At 36.7% G+C, this 13788-nt stretch overlaps 2 protein-coding genes across 2 annotated transcripts; one reads left to right on the top strand and one right to left on the bottom strand.

The window, feature by feature from the left end:
* Positions 1–5195: 5195 nt before the first annotated feature.
* LOC101888307 (angiopoietin-related protein 2) lies at positions 5196–8764 on the bottom strand. The gene is made up of 3 exons (XM_005183302.4): positions 8610–8764; positions 7912–8552; positions 5196–5409 (listed from the first exon to the last, which is right to left on the bottom strand). The coding sequence occupies exons 1-3, from the start codon at positions 8691–8693 to the stop codon at positions 5280–5282; spliced, it is 855 nt and encodes a 284-aa protein (XP_005183359.2). The 5' UTR covers positions 8694–8764; the 3' UTR covers positions 5196–5279.
* A 2203-nt stretch (positions 8765–10967) lies between these two features.
* Positions 10968–11948, top strand: LOC101887286 (ficolin-1). The gene is made up of 3 exons (XM_005183296.4): positions 10968–11110; positions 11180–11709; positions 11781–11948. Exons 1-3 carry the CDS (start codon positions 11042–11044, stop codon positions 11902–11904), a joined length of 723 nt encoding a protein of 240 aa, XP_005183353.1. The 5' UTR covers positions 10968–11041; the 3' UTR covers positions 11905–11948.
* The last annotated feature ends 1840 nt before the right edge of the window (positions 11949–13788 follow it).

Here is a 13788-nt window from a genome sequence, read left to right as displayed (position 1 = left end):
CGAAAGAATTTAATAAAAATTTAAATTTAATAAAATTTTAATAAAAACGCAAGAAAATTTTAGTTAAATTTGAAGTTTCGAAATGCAGTTTGTTGTTCGAGAAAATGGCGATTTGTTGTTGTGTTTTAATAGCTCCCAAAAAGTACAAAAAGAAAAAATTAATTTTCTTTATTAAGAATCAAGAAAAAAGTTAAATTTCACAAGTTCTGTTAAAAAGAACAATTTATTACTTTTTTTTAATTTTCGCAGGCAATTTTTAATAATTTTTGTACTTTTTGTTAGCTCAATTTTTTTTCGGAATAATCAGTTTTTGTTAACAGAGTTTTCACTTTTAATAAAACACAACAACTGTCTAATTTATTTAATTTAATTTTTTTTTTTATTTTTCAAATATTTTTTTGTTTTAATTTTTCAATTATTGGAAACTTCACTGGCACACTATATTATTTAAAAAAAGCACTGAACTTCTAACACCGATGAAATTCCCGGGTTTCGGCACCAATAAAATGTTGAGTTATTTTCCCTTGTTTAATTATGCAAAGTAAAAAAGAAAACAAAGTAATTTTCTTTCAACTAAACAAGGGTTGCACAGAATTGATTTATTTTATTTTTAGAAAAAGTATTTTTTTGTAAAGGTTACAAATTTAGGTTTTTAGCAAAAGTACTTATCGTTGTTGATCGCTCGGCTGTCCAATTAAAAGAGAGCGAGTCAACTTAAACTACATTGTTTGGTAGCCAAAAAATCACCAAACGAAAAATGTATATAATATGCAACAGCTGTTTGCAATTATATGCATTTATCTCCTTTTGCATATTTGCATGGTGTCAATGACTACCTAAGCCAATCATGCTAATTCTCATTTCTATAACATATTTATTTGTAACAAGAAAGGCTTAGGCATACATCGGTCACACATAAATATGTATGCATGCATGTGCAGTTGGTTGTGTACCAACTCATTTGCCTACTTCTATTCTGCATTCCCATTGTTATTAAGCAATAAGAATAACAAAGCATGTAGGCGAGGGGGTCGCGACGCACAAGCAAGCATCAAAGCGACCATCATAACAACACAACTGATCCGTGATCGATGTGTTGTTGTTGTTAAATAGAAGAAAAGGGAATAGGCAAATGAGTGGTCACCAAACAAAAGGCATTTTTTGGCTACACTCGTGATAATTAGCATACGTACATTGATGTTTTTATAATTAAATATAAAAAATATGTAAATAACTAATTATATGAAAGTAGTGCAAATAAATTGAAATAAAATAAAATTAAATAAAAAGAAAATTATAGAAAAAATATATATAAAGAAAATTTATAGGAAAAGAATAATAAAAAATATCATTAAATACAAAACTAATAATATTTTAAGAAAATAACAATTATTAATATAAATACGATGATGTGGTATGTTTATTTGGATGATTTTGTGTAGTTTTATGTGTTTTTTTTGATGATAATGATGCTTGATGATGAAGAAGATGGTGTTGTTGCCATTAATGGTTGGTGATGTTTGTAGTGGGTTGGTGAAATTGAAGTTTTCATCAACACATTACTTAAACAAGGCAATGTCACATGAAATTAGTAGTTATTAGCTAGGATATAGTCTTGACATCCAAAACGAAATCAGGAAAGTACATCCACTTGGTGGACTATGAGATATGTTGATTGTGGGGCAGGTATTTAGTCTCTAACAAATGTGGAATTTCCGTCTAGTGGTTTAGCCTCCCATGGGATGGTCCAGCCAGATTTACATTCAGTCCGGTGAGACAGGTCATATTTCTGCTGCAAATCGAATGCCTGGTAGTAGTAGTATATGCAAGTGTTTGCGTTCTGCTAATCTGGTTCCACCTCCAGGTTTAGAAATTCTGCTACTTTAATGAGCTGTAGTCAGAGATCTTCTGGAGTGAGTTGGGTAGGTTTGGCAGTGCAATTAAAGAGGTGCAGCGTATTGCGCACGCCGGGCAGGCGTCACGCACATCTTCATCAATTCGTGCCCAATACGAATTGAGACGACTACACCATCCTGAACTTAATTGCGCCAAAACTACCCTGGTTTGTCTAGGCAGCTGACGTCCTTCAGCTGCAATGGATGGGGGTGGACTTCGAGGACGGCATTCATTTTATAATTGCGAATAACATCTGCGACTGTGTTGGTATGAATGCCGCTCAGACCTGCCTGATAGACTTCTTGATCTAGAGGTTCTCTATTGTAGCGTTGGACCTCGGATATTTTCATATCCCTCGCGTGGAAGTATGCGGCAAGCTCCGCGAGATAGGGGTTCGGCCTTTCACATATATGTCATCGACCACTGGGCCCGACGCCATGATCGTACAATCATCCGCATACGTTACGATCTCTATGCCGTCTGGAGGGCGAGGAATTCCAGAAAGATAGAGGTTAAACACTTCCGGAGATATCACCCCACCTTGAGGAACTCCCTGTTTCATTCTACGGGCTTTGGACTTCTTGTTCCGACTGGCGTCCACACATATAGTTGTTTATCCAACGTTTCAAACTTGTCCGCAGGGTAGTTCTCTGCACGTCCTCAAACAGTATGGCATGATTGACCGTATGAAATGCCTTTGATAGGTCAAGGGCTACCAACACTGTTCTAGTTCAGTCCTCTTTGTGGTACTATGTTGTGGGCGGAATCCGTGCTGGTGGTTGGCAACTGTATAGCTGAGTCTTGGCTACTGACGATAAAAGCGAATTCGGCCTGTACGATTCGTCTTTATTGGCATCCTGGCTGGCTTCAGTAGCGGGGCCATTTTGCAGGTTTCGGGCACTGTGTGGGTGGCTAGCGACAAATTGAGAACTTTCGTTAAGTACTCGACTCCCGGCGTATCCAGCGGTTTCAACATTAACTATGAGATTTCGTCTGGGCCCAACGCTTTGGATGACTTAGCGTTACGGATGACATTTGCAACATCACCCATCGTAAATTGTGATGGTTCCTCCTCGGCGGGAAGAGATCTGATACGACGCAGTACTCTTCGCTTCGCCCTGTCGCTCTGGGGGTGCTCGACAAATTGTCGGTTAAAATACTCTGCGCACCTCTTCGGATCAGTCAACGTTAGGTCGTTAAAAGTGACTGAGGACCTATCATCCTTTTTTCCAGGGTTCGAGAGCGACTGAACCGTTATCCACAGCTTACTCATATCGGTTTCAATGTTGCAACACTTCAGATGGTCTAGTCACTTTTTCCACTTATGCTCCTGTACCAACCGGTTAACTTCCACTGTCAAATCACTGATTCTAGGATCAGTAGGGTTGGTACGACGGAGATCATCACGCTCGTTTGCTAGTCCCGCTATCCTGTTGGGAAGTTTGGTCTTATCTCGGGTATTCGACCAGCAGGTATATAGCGAGCGGTTGCAGCTTTGGTGATGTTTCGGAAAATCCTTTCTGCTACCCGAACATTAGAAGGGTTGGGCTGTTCTCTGAAGCGGCGGTTGGTGAATTCTCTGAACTCTGGCTAGTGAACTTTCCCATGGATAAGGAAATTCCAGCGTTCAGAGATTATGAAATCGGGCGACCGATTATCTGGAGATGGTCTGAGCCAAGAGAAATGATGGGTTGCCAAGTTACATGATTTATCAGACCGGGTGACACTATGGCTAAATCTGGCGAACTGTGAGACTCTCCCTTTATTCGGGTGGGGGCATATTCGTTAACCGTGCAGAATGTGGAGCAGTCAATCTGCTCTACCAGCGATGATCCCCTCTGGTCATTACCTAGGACGGAATACCACAAGTCATGGTGGGCACTAAAATCCCCTAGTACCAGGCGGTTATTGCCTACCAACAATGGGCTAATATCAGGCAAATAAAGCGGTTCACAGCTATTATTCGGCGGGATATCGAATGTCTGGTGTGTGCGTTTCTCTAAGTAATGGGGTGTTTTGCGTTGAGACACAGTTCGTTTTAGCAGTTGTACCTCACCTACAAAGAGTCCCAATTTTCAATACTTTTATCTGTCATAACTTGCGAAAAGAGTCAGCGATTCCTTAAAACTTGCTATATCTAAATATTTCTCTCAACCAGAAACCTGAGATGAGTAAGGAATTTATGATTTTTCATAGAATTGGATAAAAATGTTTTTCTGTAATTTTGCCCATGCCAATATTTTAATCTGTATTAGAGGAAGTATGGAAATTAAATACTCCGATCGACTATATCTGATACATCACGCACATTTTAACATTTTCTAAAAATATCACATATCTTATACAAAGAGAAGGAAGTAGCCGATATAGTCCAAACCTGGCACATCGCATTAGTTATATAATATTTATTTGGGTCCCAAAAAAAATGGTCATTATTGGCACAATCCTTACGGAACCTACGCCATACAGGATCAACATCCGTTGTAAATCTGATTGCGAAGTATAATCGCGCGTAGAAAAAGGTGTAACCCAAGTTTATTATTATATATTATTAAAGTTAATTACATAAATTAAAAATGAATAAAATTGATTTAGAGTAAAATAATTTAAACAAAATTAAAATTTAAGAAATATTAAATTATTGTTGTTTTAATAAAAACAATGTTTGTTTATTAGTGGAGAACGATTTTATATAGAATATTACATAAAATATTTTATATGAAATATTACATTAAATTTCATAGAAATTATTATATTCAGAAAATATTATATATATATATATATATATATATATATATATATATATATATATATATATATATATATATATATATATATATATATATATATATATATATATATATATAATATTTTCTGAATATAATAATTTCTATGAAATTTAATGTAATATTTCATATAAAATATTTTATGTAATATTCTATATAAAATCGTTCTCCACTAATAAACAAACATTGTTTTTATTAAAACAACAATAATTTAATATTTCTTAAATTTTAATTTTGTTTAAATTATTTTACTCTAAATCAATTTTATTCATTTTTAATTTATGTAATTAACTTTAATAATATATAATAATAAACTTGGGTTACACCTTTTTTTACGCGCGATTATACTTCGCAATCAGATTTACAACGGATGTTGATCCTGTATGGCGTAGGTTCCGTAAGGATTGTGCCAATAATGACCATATATACTCTTTAATATTTAAAACTATAATTGTTAAACTAGGTCCCATTTAGATTTCTCATCCTGATTTTTAAGCAAAAGTAAACGAAAAATTTTCAAGAACTGTCATTTTTTTTATTTATAATATTATTAATTGTATTATTTTATTCGTATTAAATATCTCACTCCCTGGGAATTCATTTTAAACGCACTGTCATTTCAGCAAATTTCAAGGACGTTTGATTACCTCTGAAAGCATGCCATTGTACAATTTGACCAAGTTCGATGTCGGGAACTCTGCCCTTTTTGTAGGGTCCATTTAAATTGCTGGAAAATTGACAAGAATATCATAATTATAAAAGATAAAAAGAATATAATATCTAGACATAAGGGGTATAGGGCGAGACAGACCAAGAAAGCTCTTAAAAGCTCCTGTTCCCACAGTAGGCAAAGAAAATATCTTCCTTTTGTAGCAAGCTCATACGATGTATTCTATATGGAAAAATGCCTAAATAAAATCCTTTGATTAAAGAAGACCTATGGAAGGTCTTAAACGTATGGAAAGTCTCTTATAAAAGGTCTACCATTTAGAAGGTCTTCCTTTCAGATGGCCTATAGGAACTTATATAAGAAGTCCTTATAAGGGGTTTTTTATATTTACAAGGCCCATGGTATGTTTTTTATATGGAGGATCGATTGAAGGCCTTCTTTGTATTTAAGGATCTGTTCTATAAAGAAGTCTAGCTAAAGGTCTTATCTCAGAACCAAAAAAAATTAAAGAATTTTGTTTTTATACCTTAAAAATAGAAGCAATAGCCGACCGTTCAAAGCTTTAGAAGTTGCCAAGAACGAATATGAAACATCTATAAAATTCTTCTTTAAAGAAATCCCATGAAGGTATTTTATATTTAAAAGTCCTGTGGTAGGTCTTCTTAATATGGAGGATCAATTCAAAGTTTTTTTTTTGTATGAAGTGCTCATAAGGGGACTATAGGAATTTTCATGGAAGACTAGTAGAAGGTCATTATACAAGATTTATGAATGGTCTTCTATATATGAAGGCCCATATAGTGTCCTTCTTATGTAAGGACTGTAGAAGGTCTTTTATATACAAATACAGGAGGCCTTATATATGAAGTTTATATAAGATCGTATATATGTTCAAGGCCTATATAAGTTCTGTATACGAGGCCCGTATATATACTGGGTGAGATGAATAAACTGCAACCAACTTCAGACTGTTTTTTATTTCTAAACTACTCGTCCAATAGCTGTTAAAATTATTCCAGTGACAGCTCATTATATTGCTTACAAGCGTACGCAAGCATTTTGAAGAGAATTTTCCAGAAAAAAAGTTATTCGTGATGCAATTCAAACGTGATGGTGTGATTTCTTTATATTTGGCTGGAAATGTGAATAAAACTTTTGTGTCTCGTAGCACCGCTCGTTACCGTTATACTGGTAGCGTAGCCCGACGTCAAGGAAGTGGACGGAAGAAAAGAGCAACATCAGCAGAAATGGTTCGAAAAGTCAAGAAGCGACATGATCGAAACCCGCATCGCAGTGGCCGAAAATGGCTCATGAGCTGAACATATCGCAATTTTCCATTCGGCAAATATTGAAAAATGAGCTCGGGGTAAAGGCATTGAAATTCGAAAAAGTGTAAGAATTTACACCACAACAGAAAGATAATATACTCAAAAGAGCTAAAGAGTTGCTTCGCTTGGCCGAAAGTGCTGAACTGCCGAATTTGGTTTTCTCCGATGAGCAGTTGGCGGCAGACATTGGACATTCCAACAGGACTCAGCACCATCGCACTCAGCACGCGCCACCCAAGAATGGTTACAAGATGAGATTCCTCGCTTCATTTCCAGCGCACAATGGCCACTGAATTCTCCGGATACCAATCCGTTGGACTATTGTGTCTGGAGTATTTTGGAGGTTGGCACTAAAAAATACCAAATTGTCGATCACCTCAAACAAGCGCTTCGCCGGGAATGGTCCAAAATACCGCAGAGCAATATTCAGGCGTGTGACGGTTTCATTGACCGTTTGAAGGCTATAATTCGTGCCAAAGGTGACCTATTCGAACAAATCTAAGCTCATTCTAAAATTTTATGATATTTCCGACACTTTTTGGTTTCATTCAATAAAATTTAGAAATAAAAAATGTAAAAATTATGGCGTTTGACTTTGCTGCAGTTTTTTTATCTCACCCTGTATACAAGGCCTATTAAAGGTTTTACATGTGTGTTAGGTCTTCTGTATGGAAGGCATGTGGAAATACTTCAATATATAGAAGAATAAATAGAAGAATGGAAGACCATAAGTAATTTTTTATATATGGAGGACCCCTAGAATGTCTGGGAGGTCCATAGAAGGTATTTTATATAGAAGACCTATAGGGGGTCTTTTATGGAAAGCCTTTAAAAAAACTAAAAAAGGCCTAAATAACTTTTTCAATATATTGAAAGTCCATTAAAGTTTTTCCATATAATAGGCCTTTTTAGAGGCAGGTTATGTTTGAAGTATTTATGTAGGAAACAAACAAACCGATCTATAGAACCTGCTCCATATATGAAAATCCTCTGGGAAGCCTTTCGAAGATCCATAAAGGGGTCTTCTATATATATGGAAGTCCCATAGAAGATATTACACATTGGAGGCCTGCCGTATAGAGCGACCATGAAAGGTCTTCTATATAGAAGGTCCAAGAAGGAACGTCTCTAGAAGGACTCTCTTATTTGTATGAAAACTATTCTATGTATTCTGGGCCTGCAGAAGGTCTTCTTGATAACTAATTCCCCCACACCCTCTCCCATTACTCACCATTTATAACAAGCGGTGTGCCACCATGCACCGCGATAACGTACCGCACAATTTGCATTTGGCAGCAAATCATTGTCCAGATCTCTAGTGGTGAATTTCTGACCCACATTATAGGAGAAATCATCACCGGCGGTGCCACTGTATTGTCCCAAACTGTGAAGTTTGTAGTATTCTCGTTCACTGCCCACCACAAAATTGTTATACTTCGCATACCGACGTTCATTGTCCCAGGCTTCAAGAACGATCAGCAATTCGCATGGTCCACTATTCGTCAACTTGTGTATGTTGTCGAGACCAATGAAAAATTCTCCAGATGCATCGCCAAAACCCTGCTTGAATTCTTGCCAGGTGCGATCAAAATCCACGGAACCATCCTGGCGGCGTAGTATAACAGTTTCTGAAATTTTTGTTAAATTTTCAATTTGTTGAAGTTTTTGCAGCAACTTGTTTTGTTGTTGCAATTGCTGTTGCTCCGCTTTGAGCTGTCGCTCTTCTAGAATTTGAAGTTTTTCAAGGAACTCCAAATGGCTGGTCATCAAGTGTCGGAAATTCTCGTTCAGTTCATTGAGGCTTTGTGTTAGGTTGGCATTAGCGGTGGGGCACTGTTGTATTTGTATGTGTGTCAATGGCAAGGATGTTATCTGTTGGTTAGGGAATTTTAGATTATTTTGAATTATAAATTTGAAATATTTACTCACTTCTTCCATTGAAATGTGATTGAAAATGTTGAAAATAAGCCAAAGAATCGGACACACCTTAATATTGCCTTTTAAATGCCACATTTCTTTTCTCTGGCTTGTGTGAACCGAACGCCTTGAAATGGAATAGGTCTTTAATCACATTCTCGCAAATACTTTGTTTTTATTGAAATTTATGATGAAGGGTGGTATGAAAATTGCGGTTTATACGTAAATATTAAATGTTAAATAAAATAATATATGCAGGGCTTTTGGTGTTGAAAATGGACTATGTAGGCACACATTAATTTGTAGCCCCCATATACCTGTACCTCTTGTATTTTGATGATTTTAGCGACATTGTTCACCGGAATTGTTAATTTGTTGTTGTCGTCGGCACTACAGCCCAAGACAGAAATTTGTATATGCAGGTCCGTGTCTTCATATAGCCCCAAATATATATGGGTACCTCCCTATAACCTTGAGGTGATCGACACTGTGCTATTTTTAGTGCCAACTTTGCTTTTCAAAGTACTCCAGACACAATAGCCCATCGGATTGGTATCCGGAGATTTTGGTGGCCATTGTGCGCTGGAATCGAAGCGATGAACCTCATTTTGGAACCATTCTTGGGTGTGGCGTACTGGGTGCGATGGTGCTGAGTCCTTTTGGAAAATGTTTGCGTGCCCAAGGCTTTAATATACCCTCAAGAATATTTTTGCGATAATATTCGGCATTTATTCTGATGCCACGGTCGATTTATACGAACAGAGAGCGACCATCGGCTGTTATGGCGGCCCACACCATCACTATGGCCGGCGCTTGGGTTCTGGTGGTCAACAGAAGGCGCACATTTTCAGCTGACCTCTTTGGCAAGTAAACACGATCCATGATCATTTTGTTTGTTTACAAACTGCTCGACAACGAATGTTTTCTCATCGGAGAAAACCAAATTCGGCAGTTCACCACTTTCGACCAAGCGAAGATACTCTTTAGCTCTTCTGAGTCTATTTTCTTTCTGTTGCGGTGTAAGTTCTTGCACTTTTTGGAATTTTAATGACTTTACCCCGAGCTCATTTTTCAATATTTGCCGAATTGGAATATTGCGATATGTTTAGCTCAAGAGCCCTTTTCGGTCACTTCGACGCGGGTTTCGATCAAGTCGCTTCTTTACTTTTCGAACCATTTCTGCTGATGTTTCTGTTTTTTTTTCCGTCCACTTCCTTGACGTCGGACTACGCTACCAGTATCACGGTAACGAGCGATGGTACGAGACACAAACGAATTATTCACATTTAAATGCTGGAGTGCTCTAACGACAGCCACTTGTGGTTCTCCAACCAAATATAAAGAAATCACACTGTCACGCTTGAAGTCCATCAGGAATAACTTTTTTTCTGGAAAATTCTCATTGGAATAAATTTAACAGCTCTCGGACGAGTGGCTTAGAAATGACTGCAGTCGAAGCTGGTTGCAGTTTTTTCATCTGAACTTTCATATAGATGTCACTCTTTGTGTCTGTGGGTGAGAGAAGGATCTGATTTTGATTCTGCGTACTATAATTGTACTAAATTTGGCAAAGGGGAAAAAATAAATAAGTTTAAATCTTAAAGTTTGATATTGAGGTCACTGTTGGTATCTGAGGTTGAGACATGGAGATTGTTTTAAAATGCGGACTATAATTGTACAAAAAGTACTAATTGGTACTATCTTTGGTATTGGGTGAAGGAATGAAGTTGAAATCCTAAAATTTGATGTAGATTTCGCTGTTGGTGTTTGTAGTTAAGGCATAAAGGTGGTTTTGTACAAAAAGTATTGAATGTGTTATTGGGTGAAGGGATAAGGCTGGAATCCTCAAATTTAATATTGAGGTCGCCATTGGTATCTGGAATTGGAATATGGAGGTAGTTTTGGAATTCTATAGTTCTAAATTTGGTATTGCATGAAGGAAGAGACTGTTGGTGTCTGTGGTTAGGAGAAATAGCTGGTTTTGATTGACGCATGAAGTTTTGATAAAAAAAAAATTGTAAAACTGAACAAATTGTACATTTTGAGTAATAAAAAGGCCTAAAATTTAGGGGAGGACGTTTCGTTGACGATAGCGGGCATCTGCTAGTAGTCTAACATTTGCAAAAAAGACCTACAGAAAGCCTTCTATTTAGAAAAAAAGCCTTTTGAATATCTCCCTTTACGAATTCTCTCGTAAAGCCTGTCTATTAAGAAAATGCTTATCTATAAAAATAATTCAATTCGAACACCAAAATTTTCATACAACCCCCTTATGTATGGGGATTTTTTGTTTTATTCTTATTTTTTAATAAATTTATTGATAAGAATATTTGTTTTGGTATATAAATGAATAACAATAAAATACAGTTTTATTTGAAGAGAGTCATTTGGAATCTTGACATCGCATCTGTACTGGGGAGAATAAGACAAGAAATTAAAAAAAAATGAAATCAATTATTTTGATGCTGCTGATTATTGTGAGTCCCCTAAAATTTAAACACAGGCAGTTTAAGGTAAATGAATTTTAAAAATATAAAATTAATTATGTTTCAAATTGTTGTTTTTTTTTCAATTTTCTGAAGATTGCTAGTGCCACTGAAATCAGCATAAATGAATTGTCTTCGAAAATCACTCGATTGGAGAATCAAATTGAACAGCTGGACAAGACAATACAAAGGCGTCTCCAAACGTTGAATGAAAACCCCTCTGATCGTGGTAATATTGTGATACAACGGCGCAAGGATGGTTCGGTGAATTTCTTTCGTCCTTGGTCGGACTATAAAGAGGGCTTTGGCGATAGATCAGGAGAGTTCTTCATTGGCCTGGATCGGTTACATAATCTCACAAACTCTCGCCCCTATGAACTGCTAATCGTTATGGAAGACTGGGAGGGTGATCGACGCTATGCCAAATACGATGCCTTCATTGTGGGCAGTGAAAAGGAGAAGTATGTCCTCAAAAGTTTAGGTGGCTACAGTGGTTCCGCCGGTGATGCATTGTCAATACATTTAGGTCAAAAGTTTTCTACCTATGATCAGGACAATGATTCGTATGAGAAGGCTTGTGCCAATGAATACACCGGTGCCTGGTGGTATAATGCATGTCATCATAGGTAGGTTGTGCGGGCGACTTAGGTATTTATTTTGGATGGTAAATTGAAGTATGTGTTTGTTTTTTTTGTAGTAACTTAAATGGAAGATATTTGAGGGCCACCACTAAGGAGTATGCCCAAGGTATTAACTGGTATGAGTTTAGAGGCCACAATTATTCTTTGAAATTTGTTGAAATGATAATAAGACCCCGTTAAATGAAATAAAGTTAAGAAAAAAACAATTTTTTACTTAATACACATCTATGTGGAATCAATAGAGTTATAATAAATGCGGATATTTTAAAGAATCATTTTTTGGGAATTAACGGACACATTACTTTAATTTTTCTATCAGTACAAAAATCTTAGATTTTTTTTTTGAATATTTAAAAGGACCGGACAGAACTTTGAATACGCTCCACTATTTGGAAAGAATTTGAAAATTTTCAACAAAAATTAAATCCGTTAAAAATTCTGTGAAAATCTAAAACTACCGAATATAGCGGTTATTTTGGCGTCTATACGGAGACGTGGACCTGCACAGGCCACTTTTGTAATAAGCCAATACAATATTCGAATACGAAACTTGGAAAAAGAAAAAACTGCAAAAACTGCTGTCATTTCTAAGCCACTCGTTGGACAGCTGTTAAAATTATTCCAGTGACAGCTCATTATATTGTTAACAAGCGTATAAAAGCATTTTGGTGAGAATTTTCCAGAAAAAAAGTTATTCATGATGGAATTCAAACGTGATAATGTGATTTCTTGATATTTGGCTGGAAAACCACAAGTGGCTATCGTTAGAGCACTCCAGCATTTAAATGTGAATAAACCTTTTGTGTCTCGTAGCCCGACGTCAAGGAAGTGGACGGAAGAAAACAGCAACATCAGCAGAAATGGTTCGAAAAGCAAAGAAGTGACTTGATCGAAACCCGCGTCGCAGTGGCCGAAAAATGGCTCGCGAGCTGAACGTATCGCAATATTCCATTCGGCAAATATTGAAAAATGAGCTCGAAAAATGAAAAAAAACATTGAAAAAAAAAGCCATTGAAATTCTAAAAAGTGTAAGAACTTACACCACAACAGAAAGAAAATAGACTCTTAAGAGGTGAGGAGTTGCTGAAAATGTGGACCTTCGGTTGGCACCAGAACTCAAGTGCCAGCCATGATGATGGTGTGGGCCACCATAACAGCTGATGGTCGCTCTCCGCTCGTATTAATAGACCGTGGCATCAGAATCAATGCCGAATATTATCGCGAAAATATTCTGGAGGGTGTATTAAGGCCTTGGAAACGCAAACATTTTGGCAGCAGACCTTGGACATTCCAACTGGACTCAGCACCATCGCACTGAGCACGGAGTATGCCCAAGAATGGTTACAAAATGAGGTTCCTCGGTTCATTCCCAGCGCATAATGGCCACCAAAATCTGCGGATACCAATCCGTTGGACTATTTTGGAAAGCAAGGTTGGCACTAAAAAATACCAAAGTGTCGCTTCGCCGGGAATGGGCCAAAATACCGCAAAGCACATTCGGGCAGCGTGTGACTGGCCGTTTGAAGGCCATAATTTGTGCCAAAGGTGACCAATTCGAACAAATTTAAACTTATTCTAAAATTTGATGCTATTTCCGACATTTTTTGTTTTCATTCAATAAAATTTAAAAAAAAGTAAAAATTATGGCGTTTGACTTTGTTGCAGTTTTTTATCTACCCTGTAATGTAGCTAAAATCATCAAAATACCGAATATATTCTGGGACAATACGAATACCTGGAACTGCATAGACAATTTTTTGTCATAGTCTAGTTCCCATTACAAACTGCAAAGACGAAATTAGAAACATCTCCGGTGAATAATGTCGCTACAATCATCAAAATATCTTCACCTAATACCAAATTGAGTACAACTTAGTACTTTTCGAACAATTATAGTACAAATTTTCAAAACTACCTCCATATCTTGACCGCAGATACCAACAGTTTCAGCAAATTTCAGTACTTCTACTCTATTCTTTTACCCAATATCAAATTTAGTACTCTTTAGTTCTCTTCGTACAATTACAGTATATATTTCCAAAACCACATCCATATGCTATAACC

This window comes from Musca domestica, unplaced genomic scaffold, assembly GCF_030504385.1.
Source record: "Musca domestica strain aabys unplaced genomic scaffold, Musca_domestica.polishedcontigs.V.1.1 10, whole genome shotgun sequence".
Lineage (NCBI taxonomy): Eukaryota > Metazoa > Arthropoda > Insecta > Diptera > Muscidae > Musca > Musca domestica.
The sequence above is the reverse complement of the archived record's forward strand: the minus strand, read 5'-3'. Positions and strand labels throughout refer to the sequence as shown.